The sequence below is a fragment of the Fundulus heteroclitus genome, chromosome 9, assembly GCF_011125445.2.
Source record: "Fundulus heteroclitus isolate FHET01 chromosome 9, MU-UCD_Fhet_4.1, whole genome shotgun sequence".
Taxonomy (NCBI): domain Eukaryota; kingdom Metazoa; phylum Chordata; class Actinopteri; order Cyprinodontiformes; family Fundulidae; genus Fundulus; species Fundulus heteroclitus.
Window position 1 is genome coordinate 31,769,090 of NC_046369.1, and position 18,940 is coordinate 31,788,029.

General features: G+C 44.8%; 1 protein-coding gene across 10 annotated transcripts in view; it reads left to right on the forward strand.

Annotated features, from left to right (window-relative positions):
• fryl (furry homolog, like) overlaps positions 1-18,940 on the forward strand; it is an 89,763-nt gene that overhangs the window by 51,477 nt on the left and 19,346 nt on the right. For 5 of the 10 annotated variants that reach the window (XM_021315736.2, XM_021315737.2, XM_021315734.2 and 2 more), the window contains 35 exons: positions 9-246; positions 350-526; positions 2,714-2,800; positions 2,889-3,157; positions 3,231-3,435; positions 3,537-3,661; positions 4,000-4,057; positions 4,162-4,253; positions 4,356-4,528; positions 4,620-4,780; positions 4,861-4,971; positions 5,830-5,984; positions 6,091-6,190; positions 6,287-6,455; positions 6,596-6,864; positions 6,949-7,089; positions 7,169-7,337; positions 7,734-7,818; positions 8,604-8,716; positions 8,809-8,959; positions 9,035-9,138; positions 9,231-9,407; positions 9,705-9,906; positions 10,233-10,354; positions 10,457-10,644; positions 11,345-11,439; positions 11,532-12,127; positions 14,310-14,578; positions 14,661-14,801; positions 15,446-15,646; positions 15,737-15,898; positions 16,630-16,704; positions 16,851-17,027; positions 17,312-17,320; positions 17,655-17,855. In XM_021315736.2, the coding sequence (XP_021171411.2) occupies positions 9-246; positions 350-526; positions 2,714-2,800; positions 2,889-3,157; positions 3,231-3,435; positions 3,537-3,661; positions 4,000-4,057; positions 4,162-4,253; positions 4,356-4,528; positions 4,620-4,780; positions 4,861-4,971; positions 5,830-5,984; positions 6,091-6,190; positions 6,287-6,455; positions 6,596-6,864; positions 6,949-7,089; positions 7,169-7,337; positions 7,734-7,818; positions 8,604-8,716; positions 8,809-8,959; positions 9,035-9,138; positions 9,231-9,407; positions 9,705-9,906; positions 10,233-10,354; positions 10,457-10,644; positions 11,345-11,439; positions 11,532-12,127; positions 14,310-14,578; positions 14,661-14,801; positions 15,446-15,646; positions 15,737-15,898; positions 16,630-16,704; positions 16,851-17,027; positions 17,312-17,320; positions 17,655-17,855 (5,767 nt within the window). The remainder of the gene's footprint in view (positions 1-8; positions 247-349; positions 527-2,713; positions 2,801-2,888; positions 3,158-3,230; positions 3,436-3,536; positions 3,662-3,999; positions 4,058-4,161; positions 4,254-4,355; positions 4,529-4,619; positions 4,781-4,860; positions 4,972-5,829; positions 5,985-6,090; positions 6,191-6,286; positions 6,456-6,595; positions 6,865-6,948; positions 7,090-7,168; positions 7,338-7,733; positions 7,819-8,603; positions 8,717-8,808; positions 8,960-9,034; positions 9,139-9,230; positions 9,408-9,704; positions 9,907-10,232; positions 10,355-10,456; positions 10,645-11,344; positions 11,440-11,531; positions 12,128-14,309; positions 14,579-14,660; positions 14,802-15,445; positions 15,647-15,736; positions 15,899-16,629; positions 16,705-16,850; positions 17,028-17,311; positions 17,321-17,654; positions 17,856-18,940) is intronic. The other 5 variants (XM_036141487.1, XM_036141489.1, XM_036141491.1 and 2 more) reach the window with 2 other exon arrangements.

Consider the following 18,940-nt stretch of genomic DNA (forward strand, 5'->3'; position numbering starts at 1 on the left):
TTTTCTAGATTGACCATCCACATGGACGAGGAGCTGCGCGGCCTTGCCTTCACGACTCTTCAGGCACTTATGGTGGATTTCCCAGAGTGGCGGGAAGATGTCCTCTCAGGGTTTGTGTACTTCATAGTCAGAGAGGTGACGGATGTCCACCCCACGCTGCTGGACAACGCCGTCAAGATGCTCCTGCAGCTCATCATCCAATGGAAGCAGGCCTTGCAGAGCGGCAATAAGAACCATGAGACACAGGTTGGTCCTGTTGTTTTTTTTGTTTTATTTTCACCACAGTTGTAGTTTTTCATTAGAGGGTTTTATTAACATTACTTCTCCCTTTTTTTGTTTTTTATTAAAGGGCTCCACCAGCGGCCGTCCTCTGTCCTTGGAACGTACCCCACCGTTAGCCGTGCTTCACGTCGTAGAGGGCTTAGCGCTGGTTGTGCTCTGTAGCTGCCGACCAGCCACACGCAAACTAGCTGTTAATGTCTTAAAGGAGGTCCGTGCTCTGCACACCGCACAGGGCATTGGCAAGGTAACCACTTCTGACGCGCAGCACCTTGCGAAATGAAATCGCTCGTTCATGTTTCACGTCACGTTACAGCAACAAACTGGAATGGGTTTAATTGGGATTTTATGTGATAGACCAACTCCAAGCATTACATATGATGTGGACAGGAAGGAAAATGATTAATTCTTCTCAAAATCTTATCATTATGATGAAAAGCTTAAGCCTTAAGTGTTGCTGGGCGGTGCCTTCAACTGTTTGTTGAAAAAAAAAAAAAGTAAGTTTGTAATTGTGTGCGTTGTGAGCCGCTGTCGGCCCCACTAGAAATTCCATTATGGCAACACATGATGAAAATAAAGCTTCTTGATTTTGGATTGAAAATCACTAAACAGCCACCAAAGGTGGGGACATTGAAAGCAGTTAGAGTCCATCCAAGTTGCCAAATATGTTTTTCATCTGTAGGCAGAAGTGTGAAAGTTGAGATAATACCCTACCAGATAAAAATGCTTGGTGACTGCAATATTGCAAGTGGGAAGAGAGCCATTGTTAAAAGAAAGCTCATTTGCAGTTTGCCACAGGCCAGTTAATATACAAACCAAAACATGTGGAAGAAGGTGCTCTGGTCAGATTGAATCCAACTAAACCTTTTGGCTTACATGCAAAATACGTTGAGGACAACAAATACTCCAAATCACCTCGGGCATACTTACCCCCACACCGGAGCAGGGCGGTGGCTGCATCATGCTGTGTACATCATGTTATGAAGCAGAGACTGTGACGCTGGTAATAATTGTTTAGAGATAAATGAAACCGATTAAAGGACGGTTCTGGGAGAAATCCTGTTAGTGGCTGTAAATGAGGCGGAGGCTCACCTTAATGCAGGACAACAACCCTAAACATACAGAGCTACAATGACATTTTCATTTGCAGGTATGGCCCATTTAAAGTTCAGGCCTAAATTTTATTGAGAATCAAACTTGCCTTCTTTGAATGGCTATTTCTATACATTAGATTACATGCAGATGGCCTCTGTTTCATCTACTAATCAGGTGACTACTTAAGAAACTCCAAGTCGTTATAGAAAAGACAGTGGAGATGCTGGTGGATCCTGGCTCAGTTAGGGATCACCGCCTGGTGGCCATGGATGGGAACAACATCCAGCAGGTGAACTTCAGCTACCTGGAAGTTCCCACTGATAATAACCGCGGCTGACAAACACAAGTGGAAACGGTTTGTGCTCAAACCGACCAGTGACTGCAAATTCTCTATAGACTCTCCAGAGTGCTATGTGTCTATAAAGAGATTATGTTGATATTTTTGACAGAGCAACCACTGAGTCTGTATTAAATTATGTCATCCCCTGGTGGCTTGGTAATTTAACAGTCAGGAAATATTATGGCCTCAACAGCTCCTCTTGCTCCCAAGGAGCTTTTTGAACTGACAGCATTTATCAGAGACTGTTCACCTTCTACACTCTGAATGTACATCACTAAACTCAGGAAGAAAGCACAGAGTTTTCTTCTGTATACAATACCGTTACAAACATTTGTTTATCCCATCATCAGTTAAGCTTATTAATCATTGCTGGACAGACGGCCAGGAAACCCGTAGAGTCTCACAGATTCTTCATCAACCAGCGTGGTTCTGTGATCGGGTACGCTAGTTAGGTAGGAGCGGCATGGGTTGTTTGAGTTCTCGGTCAACCGGGAGGATACTAAATTTGGCGCTGTTTTAACAGTGAAGTGTTTTTAGTGAATAATGATTACTGCTTTTTTGTAAGGAACGGTTTTATTATTTATCTATATGAAGTTAAATCCTCTGTTCAACGCAAATTTCTCCCAACGTAAACAAATGGAGACTTGAAGGCATTTAGCTGCACTGGGTTTCATTCAGGGGCGTCGGAGTAAAAGGGTTTAAATATAAATCCACAGCGCCCTCTTCAGGCCTTGATTTGTAGAAAATGTAAAAAAAAATGTATTGTTTTTTCCCCAATTTCATAATCATCTACCACTTTGATCTGTTACATAAAAAACTTTGGGGTCTATGGTTGTAACGTGACAAAATATGTGAAAATGTTCCAGGTTCAATAATAGTTCTGCAAGCCACTGTACATCACATATTATTATAAATGGAAAACTGAATAGCTTTGTGTCAGAAGGAGTCCCTAAATTGAAGTACACTTGACAGACGTATTTTGTGTCATGATCTGTTTAGGGAGATGAGGAGCTGGCCATTGACGTAATGGACAGATTAAGTGCATCTGTGTTGGAGAGCTTCATTCATCTTACCGGAGCCGACCAGGTAGGGTTGCTTTTCTTTCTTCAGCACAAACAAAAACGTCGGCACAGCCCGTGAAACTCTGCTGAGCCTCCTCTGTCCTTCCCTGCAGACCAACTTGTTGTATTGCCCCAGTGGGATTGAGCTTCAGACGCTAGCAGAGTGGAGCTCCTCTCCCATCAGCCATCAGTTCGACGTGGTCAGCCCCTCGCACATCTGGGTGTTTGCCCACGTCACGCAGGGACAGGACCCCTGGGTCATCAGCTTCTCCAGCTACCTGCGGCAGGAGAACCTGCCCAAACATTGCCCCACCGCCCTCAACTATGCCTGGATGTTTGCCTACACCCGCCTTCAGCTGCTGTCTCCACAAGTTGACATAAAGTAGGTTTTTCTTTAATAGCAGTTTTTATTGAAGGAGAAGGCCACCGGGCTAATCTTGTTTTTCCACCTACAGCAGTCCCATCAATGCCAAAAAGGTGAACAGCCTGAGCAGCAGCGACTCCTACATTGGCCTTTGGAGAAACTACCTGATTCTCTGCTGCAGCTCCGCCTCCTCTTCCTCCTCCATGTGTTCCTCCTCCACCTCTGGCTCCGTCCGCTGCTCCCCGCCTGAGACGCTGGCGTCCACGCCGGACAGTGGCTACAGTTACGACTCCAAGGTCAGAAGCAGTGCTTTTTTTAATGTCTGCTGAAAGTACGGCTGCAAACACTGAGCGTGTGTGCGGCAGCAGCGTTGTGACCAAAGTGAGTCTGTTCTCAGATTGTCGGGACTCCGTCCCCCTCCTCGCTGTTTAAACACATCGTTCCCATGATGCGCTCTGAGAGCATGGACATCACGGAGTCTTTGGTGTTGGGGCTTGGCAGGACCAACCCTGTTGCCTTCAGGTAAACAAAATATCAGCTTATCTCCAATCATACATGTCTCAGGGTTTCTACGCATTCTGGACAGGTATGAAATGGAAGTATTTTCTAAAAGATTATAAAACATATTTCTTTTTCCAGACAGTATTCCCTTTCCTATTGTGTAACAAGTCCATCCATCCAATCTAGCCCACCCAAGTGAAGATTTGTCTTTATCCTTAAAAATCGACTGAAATGAACTTGGAACTCTGTGCATTTTAGTCCAGAAAAAGGTTTTAACATGTGTAGGAACCCTGATATCTTGTATATGCATTTGTATTGTTTCATAATGATTATTTACATGCAAGTCTTCTGTCCTTTAGAGAATTGATAGAGGAGCTAAACCCAATCATAAAAGAAGCACTCGAAAGAAGACCAGAAGTAAGTGCTGCTCATTGAGAGCTTTAAATGTTTTCTGTCATACCTTCTTTTTTTTTTTTTTTACCTGAGACTTAAATTTAATGGAAATGTCTCGATCTTCATAGAACATGAAGCGACGCAGGCGTCGGGACATCCTCAGGGTCCAGCTGGTCCGGATATTCGAGTTACTCGCTGATGCTGGTGTCATCAGCCACGTGTATGTAACCCGGAGCACGGAGACGTGCAGAACAATAACGGATTGTGAAGGCGTGGTTTGACAAAGCGGCTTTCTGAGCTGTGGAGTCCTTTCTGCTTTCAGGTCTAGTGGAGGCTTGGATGGAGAGAGCCACTCTCTGAACAGCACGCTGCTCGAGTACGTGGATCTCACCAGGCAGTTGCTCGAGGCAGAAAACGACAAGGACTCCGACACGCTGAAGGACATTCGCTGTCACTTCAGTGCACTTGTAGCCAACATCATTCAGAACGTTCCAGGTTTGCTTTCAGCTAAACCCAGATTATTGTTATCCGGTGACACTGACTCAATAAAAGCCTCTTTCTAACCAACATTTTTATTTGTGTTCAGTACACCAGAGGAGGACCATCTTCCCTCAGCAGTCACTGCGGCACAGTCTCTTTATGCTGTTTAGTCACTGGGCTGGACCCTTCAGCATCATGTTCACTCCTTTGGATCGCTATAGTGACAGAAATATGCAGATCAATCGCCATCAGTACTGTGCGCTGAAGGTAGGCACACAGCCAAAGGGAACGATGCAAATATCAGCCTTAGCCTCTCTCTGAGTCCCGGGTGCTGTTCTGTTGTCTAGGCCATGTCTGCTGTGTTGTGTTGTGGACCCGTAGCTGACAACGTAGGCCTGTCCTCCGATGGCTACCTCTACAAGTGGCTGGACAACATTCTGGATTCACATGACAAGAAGGTGAGCGAATTGTTTCTGTTGGCTTTACTGAGCAGACGGCATTTAAAGTCTGATGTTGAAGTTTATTTTGTGACTCTGCAAACAGTGGGGAGCTCTTTATACGTTCAGACGTTTACATACACTCACCGTCACCACGAATGTCTTACAGATTTCGGCTTTTCCAACTGTTGTGGTTCCACCTTCAATGAAATTCTAAAAACAGGAAATGAGAAGTTCTCATTTATTGTGGATTTTCTGTAACCCAGACGGGTTCTACATTATACGTCATAACTCAAAAGCAGATGGATACTTTCACGTTCGTTTTGGCGGAACTGATACACTTGATGGTTTTGTGGTTCATACTACGCTTTTAAGCGTGAAATTTAATTGTGTTAAAGGTTTAGAGCTTTTCTACAAGCTGGATTTTTGTCGGCTCTGTCTATTGCAAAACCAGATTTAACGTGTGATTGAAATTACTGCCTAGTTGGAAAACACAGCTGTGCCCGAGTCTTACTCGTCTGACCAGGGCTGTCACCCTCGGGTGACACAAAATAATTTAGGATGTTCAGTAAACCTCCAATGAACCACGAAAGGTCAAGCCTACCAGAAAGCGGGTCCTTTTGGAAGCCCTTTAACATCACTATGGATGGAGAGGGTGCTGCCATAGAAACACGTCCCTGCTCCAAAATGATGACCTTCAACCACTGCTACAAATTGCTGCAGCCCTCACCGAGTTGTTTTTTTTAGAAGAAAGAATGCCTTTTGTATGATCAGATGAAAGTCTACTGAATACTTAGAAACCTCGCTTTGAACACATTTCTACCTGAAGACGTGCTCTCACAGTTGATATAATCATAGTTGTGTTGTTGTCACCTGTAGGTTCACCAACTGGGTTGTGAGGCAGTGATGCTGCTGCTGGAGCTGAATCCCGACCAGAACAACCTCATGTTTTGGGCGGTGGACCGATGTTACACCGGCTCGCGGCGCGTAGCTGCTGGCTGTTTTAAGGCCATCGCCAACGTCTTTCATAACAGGTATCAGACATTGGCAGGTGGAACTTCCTTTCCATCTCTCTGGGCTGTTTGTCCATAAATTAATATTAAAATACAACCTTTTTTTTATTTTTTATTTTTTTTTTAGGGATTATCAGTTTGATACTGTGGTGCTGCTGAACCTCATTCTGTTCAAAGCCGCTGATTCTTCCAGGGAAATCTATGAGGTAGCCATGCAGCTGTTACAGGTCAGTCTGGTTCACTCAGACCTCCAGTACGTGTCGTAAAGCTTCTGCTGAGGGTTCCCGTTAAACTCTGAGACGTTCTAATTGCTGTAAAAACAGATCCTGGAGCCAAAGCTTTTCCGTTATGCACACAAACTGGAGATCCAGCGAGCCGATGGCATCCTGACTCCTCCCTCGCCGCTTCCACACCTGTACTCAGTGTCTTACTACCAGCTATCTGAGGAGCTTGCAAGAACGTATCCAGAGCTCACGCTGCCCATCTTCTCAGGTCAGTCGCGTCCCCAAAGTACTGCTGGATGATTTGCTATGAATGAATGAAATGAATTACTCGTACAAGCCTGCTGGGCTGGCTGTGATGTGTAACGATGTTAAATACATTTTGCTGCCATGTAACCGTCCAAAATGCAGAAGTCAGCCAGCGCATCCAGACAGCACATCCTGGTGGCCGTCAGGTCATGTTGCACTACCTCCTACCGTGGATGAACAACGTGGAGCTGGTTGAGTTCAAACCGACCATAAGGCGACCGGAAGACTGCGGCAGCGGTGAGGAAGAGGAGGAGGGCCAGGACCAAGATATTATGATGGTCAACAGCCGCCGCTGGCTTCGTGGTGAGGGCTGGGGGTCTCCTCGTGCAACGACCATGGTGCTAAACAACCTCATGTTTATGACCGCTAAGGTGAGACGGGTACAGGGCCCAAAATGTTCTCCTGCAAAGGTTCAGACGTGCTGATCATGATCCATGCGTGTTTTTCTTTTGCAGTACGGAGACGAGTTTGCTTGGTCAGAAATTGAGAACGTGTGGACGACATTAGCAGACAGTTGGCCAAAGAACCTCAGAATCATTCTGCACTTCCTCATCAGTATATCAGGGGTACGCAGTGACCCCAGCCTCCTGCCCTACGTAAGTCACAGCGCTTTGCTCCCAGGCACGGTACGAGGCACTGTGCCGCTCCTTCCTCACACGCGTCCTGTGTCCTCAGGTGAAACGAGTGGTGGTTTACCTGGGCAGAGATAAAACTATGCAGCTGCTGGAGGAGTTGATGTGGGAACTTCAGCTGACCGAGCCCGTCAGCTCAGCTGTGACTCACATGGACAACCCCCCTTATTACCGCATCACCTCCAGTTACAAGATCCCCTCAGTCACCTCAGGTGAAAGACCAATAGGAACACACCAGTATGACGCTCCAGCCATTGTTCACATGACAGATGCACTAATCAGGCCTTTGAGGCGCATATTGCCGCTGGATTTGATCACTTTTTCTAAGGACTTTAAGTTTGATAGAGGTTTTGAAACCAATAGAATTGGAAATTATTAAAATTATTACATGGATTATTCCGAATACTAATTAGAAAAACTGCTCCAGGGTAAATGCTGTACATTGATTTGCTTATAGACTGAAAATATTGGGGGTTTATAGGTTTGAGGCTAAATTAATAAGGGAAAAAAAAGATTTCCTGATTTGAATCATAGCTCCAGGGATTGGTGTATCTCTAAATATTGTGCATCCAGTGCCAGACAGTTTCTTTTCTTGCCTTCTCCATTAGGAACAACCTCCAGCAGCAATACCATGGTGCCAGGAAGCGAGGGTCATCACGACAGCAAGAGCAAAGACCCAAACATGGAAGACAGGTACAGCCTCTGCATAAACTTTCTATTAAAAGGTGGTAGAGGTTTTCTTTTCCTGCAATAGGCAACTATCTCGGCTTGTTTTTTTTTTTGTTTTAAAAACGGATCAGTTAAAATTAGTCAAGTTACAATGATAGCGGCGTATTCGAGCACCATTTCATAAAGCTTTAAACTGGAGATATTTATACGTTGAGTTGTTATTCAGAGAGAAGTCAGTGATTATTAACACAGTAAACGGATATAGGAGACCATGTTCCTGTGTGAAGCCAATGCTGAGAACTGTGAGAACTTAAACTTAAACTCTGAGAACTTAAACACGCCTGAATCCAGTTATTGGCTCATTAGCACGACTAGATTTCACAATGAGGCAACAATTCACAACAGAAGCTCGTTACAGGGAAACCGTTTCCCATGTAAATAATCATTGGCTCCCATATAAGTAACACTTATATAATACCAGCCAGACGACAGCTTAGAGATTTCTAAAACGACCGTTACAACTTGTTTGAAAAGACAGGGGAGGTCAGGGAGTGTCAGATGTGGTCAGCGGCACAACGCCGAGCAATTCTTTGAGGGCCCGTTCTGTTCAAAAGGGTCAACGCCTCTGATTAAGTGATGCAACACTAAAGTCCAGTTACCTAGACACACTTCAGCGTGTATTGAAAGCAGCTTAAAGGTACTCTGAGATCTGACGAGGTTTTTGCCTTGTTAGGCTCATTCTTTGGGGGGGAGGGGGGATCTCAGCGCCGGCCCGGCCTTTTGTGAAGAAAGCATGTCTTCTTCCACAGTTACCCGCACCTGGATATTTACTCTGGTCTGAACAGCAACCTGAACCGCCAGCATCACCGCCTGGAATCTCGGTACAGCAGCAGCTCAGGTGGCTCCTATGAAGATGAAAAGAGTAAGCAGAAACTATTTCTACAGCCCTGCTCTGCCTGGTGTAATTGTAATTTAATCTAAGCCCATATTTAATAATGTTTTAACCCGCTCCAGGTGACTCGATGCCGCTTTATGCCAATTGGCGCTTGAAAGTAATGGATCACAACCAGCCAGAGCCTCTCCCCTTCCCCCCGACAGGAGGCTGCTGGGCTCCTTTGGTGGATTATTTGCCAGAGACAAACACCCCCACTGTGCCGCTCCACAGGTGCCCTAAAATCCCACGTTTGGCCTCAGAAATCCAGCGTTCGCTAAAGTGTTACAAGTGTTTTCTGTTTTCCAGGTGTAATATTGCAGTCATCCTACTGACAGACCTCATTGTGGATCATGGCATCAAAGTAGAGTGGAGTGCATACCTGCACCTCTTGCTACACGCTGTGTTTATAGGTGACTCTCTAAGGCCTTTTAATGTGTCACAGCCGCTTTCGCACCAGCCTCCTCGTCTCGTCTCATCTGATCGTCCCGTTCTCGTCCTCCAGGCTTCGACCACCAGCACCCGGAGGTCTATGAGCACTGCAAGCGGCTGCTGCTCCACCTGCTCGTTGTCCAGTCTGCAAATAGCCCGTCTGTGGCCATGGTGCTTTTACGCAACAGAGACTACAATGATCCCAGGGTGCTGACGGTGAAACAAACAACTCCAGAGTTCAGCCTCACAGGTCAGTTCTGCTGTCAAACTCACACCCAGTGGAAAGTAAATAATAAACAGGCGTTGTTTAACAAAAGGGATGTGAACAGCTTTTTAACCCCGAGCTGGATTTACTTCCAATATTTTGCCCCTATGTCGTTCCAAACCTAGCCTCCGGGTGGCAGCATCAGTCTCCCCTATAGAAAAGTTTTAATGACATGCAGACCTACCATGATCTGCCTTTGTTGCTAAGCTGTGTACAGAATTTTTGTAGCTGGAGCTCTATAACCTGACGTTAGCTGAGGGTCTTTGTCGATTGTTTCCTCAGGGATGCAGGAGATTTTGCCTGATTTTCAGCCGTCTCCTGTGACGGACTCCGGCCTCAGCACCAGCTCCACCTCCTCCAGCATCAGTCTCGGGGCAGGGAGCAGCACTTTGTCCCACCTCTCGCCCACGCTTCTCACTGAGGCAGATATTAATGCTGAACAGGAGGACAAGGCTAAAGGTCTCATTGAGTTTATTACATCAAGGTAAGGAAGACCCTGTTTCTCAGAAACTATAGCATCAATGTTTGTGTTCTCTAATGTGGCTTATGTATACTTTCACATGAGTTATACAACCCTGTTTAGTCAGCAGCTAAAGCCACACACAGTCTTACTTATTTTCACGTTGATTATCCTTTCATGCTGCCAGCAGTGTCTAAAAGGAGCGGGTATTTTTGTTTGCATGGGTTTGAGTTTGGTTTGCTTTGTGTAGGTTTTTTTTTTTTTTTTCGTTTTTTTCTGGTGTGATAGCAACGTGGGTTTCTAAGTTTGCAGCTCTCACTCCATGATCTGCGTTCACTCCCACTGTGCAGGAAGCGAGGTCCGCTCTGGAATCACGAAGACGTGTCGCCCAAGAACTCCAACATCAAGAGCGCCGACCAGCTGAGCGTTTTCGTCAGACACGTCGTGACTGTCTTCAAACAGTCCCAGACAGGTTGAAATGGACATCCACCGACTTTTCCCTCCATCGTTTTACGGCCCTTTTGTGTTGGCCTGGTTGGATTTATCTATACTGTATGTGTTTGTCTCTCTTCAGGTTTCCAGCTGGACTCGATGCTGAGTGAAGTAACTCTAAGAACTGCTCTGTCCTGCTCTTCTCGACACTACGCTGGTCGCTCATTCCAGATTTTCAGGGCGCTCAAGCAGCCTCTGACGCCGGCCACGCTGTCCGACATCCTGTCTCGACTGGTTGAGACAGTAGGAGACCCCGGAGAGGAGGCTCAGGTCAGGATATGAGATCATTACCTCTCACTGCTGCGATGTGCAATGCAATATGAATGATTTAAACTAAAATGTAAATGATATGTATCCAGCTGTGTCTGAACCGACCAGACAGACCTCTCTTTCTTTTTTGTTCGGTTTTTTACCAGTAATGTCTGTCTTCAAAATGCATCAAAGTGAATCGTATCCATTTCAGCTTTTCATAAGGCATTAACTAAAGAAAATAAAAAAGCTACTGTTTTTTTTTTTATAAAATGTTTTTGTGAAGATAATAGATACATAGAACTATAAACAGGGAAAAGCGTGAACCTGGTTATCCTGTATAATAAAACAGCAATTTATTTCCTTTCTTTTGACTTGTTTAAGGTATTTCTATTATTATTTTTATATACAAGTTGCAGTTATGACATTACTGACATCAAAGATGAACTCTTCTCACATTTAACAGCCCACATGATTTAATATACACCAACAAAATAGTCGTTTGGTTATTACGGCACCTGAGTAATAGATTCTTATTACCCTTGATTTGTTATTTACATTTAGTAGGCAGACGTGGCCCTGAAATTAGCATCTGATTGTGAGTTTCTAATTCAGTAGTTCAGTAGATGAAATCATCCTTTTCTATTGGCTGCTTTGAGCTGGTATAACATAATAACTCTAATTGATCAATTTCTAACATGTCGAGTTTTATTCTGCGCAGGGCTTTGTCATCGAGTTACTCCTGACGTTGGAGTCGAGCATCGACACCTTGGCAGACACGATCAAAAACTACGATCTCCTCTCCGCCCTAGCACAGTAGGTCCCACACAGGTCCCCCCCCTGCGTGTTTTGCTGTTGCTGCACTTTTCCCGTTTTCTGCACTGCACTCATTGTTGTTGTCGTTGCAGAAGCTCAAACCGCGACCAGTCGTTGGGAGCAAAGCTGGCTGCCAACAGGAAAAGCACGGGCCAGCTCAATCTCAACAGCGGAGGCCTGCTGCATTACGTCCACGCTCGGAGCAACTCGCTGCGGGCCAGCCTCATCGGTGAGCGGAAAGCTGACAGGCGTCGCAGCAACACTCTGGACATAGCCGAGCGGCTGAGCGGGAACCCCTCCAACCTGCTGCGCACCAAGAGCTTAACGTCGCTAGGCGGGGGAGGAAGTCCAGGAGGGGACGCCATCCCACCAGTGGACCCCTCCAATCTGATGGCCACCGTCTTCTGGATCGCGGTCTCTTTGCTCGAGTCAGACTACGAGTTCGAGTACCTGCTGGCGCTGCGGCTGCTCAACAAGCTTCTGGGCCAGCTGCCCCTGGAGCGTGCCGACAGCAGAGAGCGTCTGGAGAACGTCCAGGGCAAACTCAAGTGGTACAACTTCCCCGGTCTGCTGCAGCTCTTCCTCAAAGGCTTCACCTCGGCTTCTACGCAGGAGCTCACCATCCATCTGCTCAGCAAGCTCATCAGTGTCTCCAGGCACACGCTGGTAGATCCCTCACAAGTGGCAGGTAAATCTTAGTGGTGCAATCTAAATCTCTGTCTAATTGGTGAGACAAAATTTTATGGGAAACTCTGTTTTTCTTTGCTGTACCTTTGTTGTTATTTCCACGACAATATTCTGATTTCATGTTGGAGCTGTCCGTATTTTGTCATGTCACAACCACAAACGTAGGTTTTATCATGGAGACATTTAAAGCAATTTAGGTTATGAAACAATACTCAAAGCTTTAAACACTGCACAGAGCTCTGCCCAACCCATCTTCTGAATATGGAAGGAGTATGGCACGCTAGACAATCCTTCAGACATGGTCATCAGCATAAACAGAGCCTGGAGAATTAGTCAGAGAAGCAGCCAAGAGGGGCATGGTAAGTCTTTAACCCGGGTCAGAGTCAAGTCTCATCAAATCCAGGACATGCAGGTCACCTCTAACTCTGCATCACCGTCAGGATTCCTGACCTGTACTTTGTCTTTGGGCCCAAATTGCCACATGAACATTTGATAATGGTCTTTCAGTCCTCTAGTATTCAGTGTTTCCCGCAGGAATTTGCTTATGCGAGGCGGACCGACTCGCGGAGGGGGGGTATCCATGTGTTTTTTCCATGCCATTCACGCACGTCACTTTTTTTTTTTTTTTTTTTTTTTTTTTTTTTTTGGAATGTTGGCGTGGCGGTAGCGTGAGTTTGGCGTGGCGGCCGCCACGCCAAGATAGCGCTGCGGGAAACCCTGGTATTTAATAAAGAAAGTAAAGTTACTTTTAAAAAATCATTTAACACTGAATTTGTCGTTGAAATCAACTGCTTAAGCCTGATTAATATTACATTATTAAAAAAAAAAAAAAATCAAATGTAAAATGAACGTATTAGAAATGTTTCTATTGTATTCACAGTAGAGATTAAAACCTGTAAATGATGAATTTCTGAATGAATCAAGCCTAGTTAACACCTATGAATGCCTGTCTCCAATATATTGCACTAAATATAGGTTAGAAGGAAGCAATTTTCTAAATCCACATTCAAAAGCTTTGTTCTCAATTCTAAATGGTAATCACTTTCAAATTTGATGTACAAAATATATCGTAAAAAAATAAGGCAAAGTGTAGGAAGAAAATAAATAAATGTGTGATGTTTCCAGCCGGAAGTGTCCTTGTAATCTTGCCGCTAGCTTAGCATCGAGAGAATACTGGAGGTAATTTATTTTGTTCTCACATGATCCAAAGTCATTAAATGCTGGGTTCAATTGAAGAGACATTAATGTTGTCAGTGTTATGAAACTCCAGCTAACATCAATACCTTAACATCCCTTAATCCATCCTCATCACTGGCTAATAACCAAGCTCATCCTTTCTCAGTAAAACCTATCGACTTCCCTTTATTGCATGAGATAAAAAGTGTTACAGAGACCCGAGTCTCAGACCTGGAGTCCAAGTCAAGTGTCGAGGGAACAAGTTGATGTCGAGTCTGACGTCTTTTCCGTTGGGATTTGAGATGAGGTCTCAAACTTGAGGCGCCATCTCTGGGCGTAGCTGCAAAGTTCAGGAGGGTGATTCTCCTTACAGGACAACTATTCACTGTGCTCTCCTCAAATCTGGCCTTTGGTGCTCTTCTCAGATAAGGCTAAAAAACAAAAAAAAAACAAAAACTTTGAAATGTTTTCCCTAAATGCAAAAAGCTGTGTGACAGAATGCCAACACTGCGCATCACACATCACCTTGTGTAGAGCAACCGTGGTGAAACGTGGTGGCAGCGTCATGCTGTGTGTATGCTTTTCATTGCAGGGGACAGGGAAGATGGATTGCATTCCATACAGTGCAATCCTGGATAAAAACCTGCAAAAGACTTGAGCTTAGGACCGAGGTTCACCTTCAATCAGGACAGCCACCCTAAACATACAGCTAAAGCTACAAGGGTTTTAGTTTAAAGCATAATCAGGTGTTACAATGGCCCAAAGTCCTGAACTGAGTCCAGTTGGTATTCTTGGCAAAACTAGGCTGAGCTACATCTTCCAGTGAGAATTGGGTAAACATTTTTTGGTGCTTTACATTGGCCCATCACAGAGGTTCCAGATAAAATACCTTAAGGTTTGTGGCTGTGCTGCGTCAAACTGTGAAAGATGTCAGGGGATCTGAATGCATTTGTACGGTACGGAGCGTGGTCTATCGCTAATCCTCTTTCTCCTTGGATGGATTGCAGGTTTCCCTTTGAATATCCTGTGCCTACTGCCACACCTCATTCTGCACTTTGACAGCCCGACTCCGTTCTGCAAGGAGACGGCGGATAAGATCGCCAAGGTGTGCGCAGAGGAGAAGTCGGCCACCCTCTCCAACCTGGCCCACATGATGAGCTTGTACAGCACACACAGTTATTCCCGCGACTGCACCAACTGGATCAACGTGGTCTGCCGTTACGTCCACGATGCCTTCGCAGAAAGAACCCTGAACTTGGTCACTTACTTGGCAGAGGTATGAGAGATGAAGATCAGACTACTTTAGATTAGTCATAGATAGTAGACGGAGGCAATAACAACGACTGTTTGCTTCTCAGCTGTTGGAGAAGGGCCTACCCAGCATGCAGCAGTCCTTGCTGCAGATCATCTACAGCCTCCTGAGTCACATCGACCTATCAGCAGCCCCCGTCAAACAGTTCAACCTTGACATCATGAAGATCATTGGCAAATACGTTCAGGTGAGCACTCAGCACTTAACATAGAGCGAGAAACTTGCTAGTTTAGTAAATTAAATGAGTTTTTTTCCCCTCTTAGTAATAAGTTATGTGACTGACTGAGCAGCCAAGCTGAAAATCTGACAATTCTGGTCACCAGCATGGTTTTCTGTTCATCTCATTAAAGATGAACCATGCAGCCGGTCCTTGGGTAGATGCATTTTATGATGGGACCGGAGTTTGCTTTCATAAAGTGTTTTCTGTTTAAATGCTACACTGTTCTATCCTGTGAACAGTAGAGCAATTAATTTAGAAACGTATCAAACATTTTTTTATGGGGGCTTTTTACCGACCCTCCCAAGGGGACGATGTGTTTCCATATCATCCATTTATCTGACGGGTGTAACACCGTCGGTGTCTTAAACAAATTCTGAAGTGATTTAGCGTCGGTCTGGAGCTGCTGGCTTTGTGCAGATACAGTTTAGCAAGCCTTCACATCGGCCTCCTTAAAGGCTTTCTGCGATTGCCATAGATCTCACAGCATAGAAATGATTTCATGTAGCATTTCTGCTCCAGCTGTAGGTAATGTTTTTTCATGTGTATAATTATGAGACATCATTTTGTAGTGTACTTTCTCACCATATAATGTTAATGTTTGCTTTTGTTAGAGTCCGCACTGGAAAGAAGCCCAAAACATCCTGAAGATGGTTGTGTCTCGATCAGCCAGTCTGGTCGTACCAGACGACGTGCAACGTTCGTACAGCTCAGAGTCCTGCGGATCACCGGAGATTGCGTTCACGCGCATCTTCAACAACTCTTCCAAGGAGCTGCCCGGCAAGACGCTGGACTTCCATTTTGACATCTCAGAGGTCAGAGCGCCTTTAGTAACGCACCTCTAAGCCCTCTCATTCTTTGTGTTCTTTGTGTCTGTGGCCTAACTTGTTTTGATGGCTCTCTAGACACCAATTATAGGCCATAAATATGGCGACCAGCGTACGGCTGCAGGACGAAACGGAAAGGCCCAGGTGATTGCTGTGACAAGGAGCACCTCCTCAACATCATCTGGCTCCAACTCTAATGGTCTGGTCCAAGTGAGCTGGAAGAGGCCCCAGCTGTCCCAGGTAACGTCTTCAAGAGGACATGTCAATAAACGCATTACATCGTCAATCTGGAAAATCAACTTTTTTTTTCTGTAGCACTAATTTGTCTTAATATTTATAGAATAATTCTTAATAATTGTTGACTTACTGGATGGGTGTTGAATATTTCTTTACCAACTCAATGGAACAAAACAAAACCATCTTGTTTTTGTTTAGAGATGCACCGATCAGACGTTTGTGACCAGGTTCTGGTCTTCAGGTTTCTTGCGATGCAACATTTAGCAGATCATGATATCTGAATTTATAACAAACAGCATTTAAAGTATTGTTTTCTAGCCTTCCTTCAGTGAGCAGTCATTGATGACTTGTAGTTGGTGCAGAGGTGACATCAAACCACATGTGAGAGTCAAGTCGCTGTGAAACCCTCTTTTACTATTATTTTAACACAAAGACAAGATGATTAATGAGCGTACCTTTTGTAGCTCTGTTGGCATTAAAGCTTTATACAGGAGTATTAGTTCGTATTCTCTTATTTCAGCATTTATTTGCAGAGGTTTTGTGTAGCCCAGAAATAGTTGCCACAAACAGACCCAATACTCAGATTCTGGCATAATTAATAGAAATGTTGTACTCCTTTTGTTGTTTGTTTTGTTTTTTTACTTTGTGTTGACTCTAAGCATCACCTGCTGTCTTCTTAAACAAGTTTGTGTTTCGGGGGTGTTTTCTAATCTCGTTATGGTTTCCTATTGCAGAGAAGAACCAGAGAGAGGCTGATGAATGTCCTGTCTCTATGTGGTCCAGAGTCAGGCGTACCCAAAAATCCATCAGTAAGACTCCTCTCCTACTCTCAGGCGCTCCTACTCTCTGCTGCTGTAACTTCCTGTTTGGTTCTGACTTAGCTAAGTGGAGGGTAATGCACTGCTCCTATGCCTGACCATGCGGTGACAGAAACCTTTTTTTAATTCCCCTGCAGGTGGTTTTCTCATCCAATGAGGATCTGGACTCGGTGGACCAGCAGACCAGTCTCATTCCCACGGTGGAGGAGGTGGTCAGAGAGGAGGAGGTTCAGGGAGAAGACACGGGCAGCGAGCAGCAGTTCGGCGTCTTTAAAGACTTCGACTTCTTGGACGTGGAGTTGGAAGATGCTGAGGTGAGTTTACAGTTGAAAGCATCTGATCGTCGCACAATCAGAAGATAAAAGCGGGCCGACGGCACCATTAAGATTCATCAGAAACGTTTTGGATTTTATGCTGTGCTTGAAGCCGGATGCTTCTACAGTTGTACACTATGTTTGTTCTAATGTCAATCGGCCCTGCCACCACTTGTCTCTTCCTCTGGTCGGGCTTTAATTAGTTGTGACAAATGAACATCGTTGTTTTCTAACAGTCTCAAGTCTACTAACACTACATATTCTTTTTCCTCTCTCGCTACAAGGAGTTGCAGGTATGTCTCTGGGCCCAAACGTTTATTTTTCCCCCTCATCCTGCTGTTCCCCATGTGCCGCCATCCAATTAAGTGCCGTTGGACATTTTGATTTGAAGATTTCCCCTTGTGATTGTGGAGTATTTAATAGCTGTAGAACATAGCATGATGTTTCATCCCAAAATGTGGAGGAAAAAAAAACACATCCCCCCACTCAAGCACGTGACTCTTTGATGTCTTTTTGATTTTAAGTTGATTTTTGTGTCTGAGATTCACTTTTTCTTTTTAACATTAAGTTGTGAAATTTCCCATCTTTGAACTCTGTCTCACTGCTGTTGGCTTGGATGTCCTGCAGGGGGAGAGCATGGACAACTTCAACTGGGGGGTGCGCCGTCGCTCCCTGGAGAGCATGGACAAAGGGGACACGCCGTCTTTGCAGGAGTGCCAGTACACTGGCAGCACGCCAAGCCTCAACCTCACCAACCACGAGGACACGGACGAGTCATCTGAGGAGGAGGTACTGAGCGCTAGCCAGATTCTCACCCGCTCCAGCCTTGTAAGTCTTACTCCAACCAGGGTCCACACACCCCACCCAATCTACCGTGGCCGCTCACACAGCCCGCTGGCATGGTGTGCGTGTGTGTGTGTGCGCGCATACTTGAGCTGGACCTGCTGCCTGCTTCTTCGCTGGTGGTGGTTAGTTGCCTCCTTTAAGCCTCAGCCCAATCCTTTCACCTCTGACTCAAAAGGAAATTGTGTATTTAAATGTAAATGTCAGTATGAATACCAATATAGAAATGTGTGATTGGTAAGTACAGTAAACGATTAATATGCTTACGCAATCTGTTTAGAGTATAAAATCGTAGTTCTCCAGACCGGCATGCTCCTTTTCTAACATTTCTGCTGCTTGTTTCTAACTCCTCTTTGTTTTGCCTTGCAAGCTTAAATTTCCCTGAAAATAATCTAAACTCTCTAGATCATTCTGAAAGGGTTTGCTCTTTCTCTCCTCCTCTGCTGTTCTTGATAAATGCATGGTGAGAGAATGAGCTTTTGCCTTTTTTTTTGAACATGTGACTCTTAAAGCAACTTAAATGAGTTTGGTTCTCAAGAGCATGCAGCATTTACAATACCCTACAAAAGTATTCATACCCCCTGAATGGCCTCCACATTGTGTCGTTGGGATTTATTTGACAGACCAACACAAGGAAAAGTAGTGCAGAATTATGAATTGTTTGGTTATGAAGAAGACATGTATCATAGGAAAGTTGTCATAACTGCAATTTCTAATCAATCTTATGTGTTAAGCTTAAAAACGAAGAGCATGTTGTGGTTTGTCACCTTTACCGTTCAGCATCTATAGACATCAATATATTTCAAAATATGAATAAAGGCGATTAAATAAATACTCTTTCAAAATATAGTGATCGATACTTTCCAAATATGCCAAGATAAGGCCGTCCACCTAAACTAACAGCCCAGACAAGATGAGCATTAATCAGAGAGGTGGCCAATTAACTCTGGAGGAGCCGCAGTGATCCACAGCTTAGGTGGGAGGATCAAATATTAGTACGAATGGCCTTTATGGAGCATTGCTAAGAAGAGAGCCATTGTTGAAAGAAAATAAACATTTCCGTTTGCAGT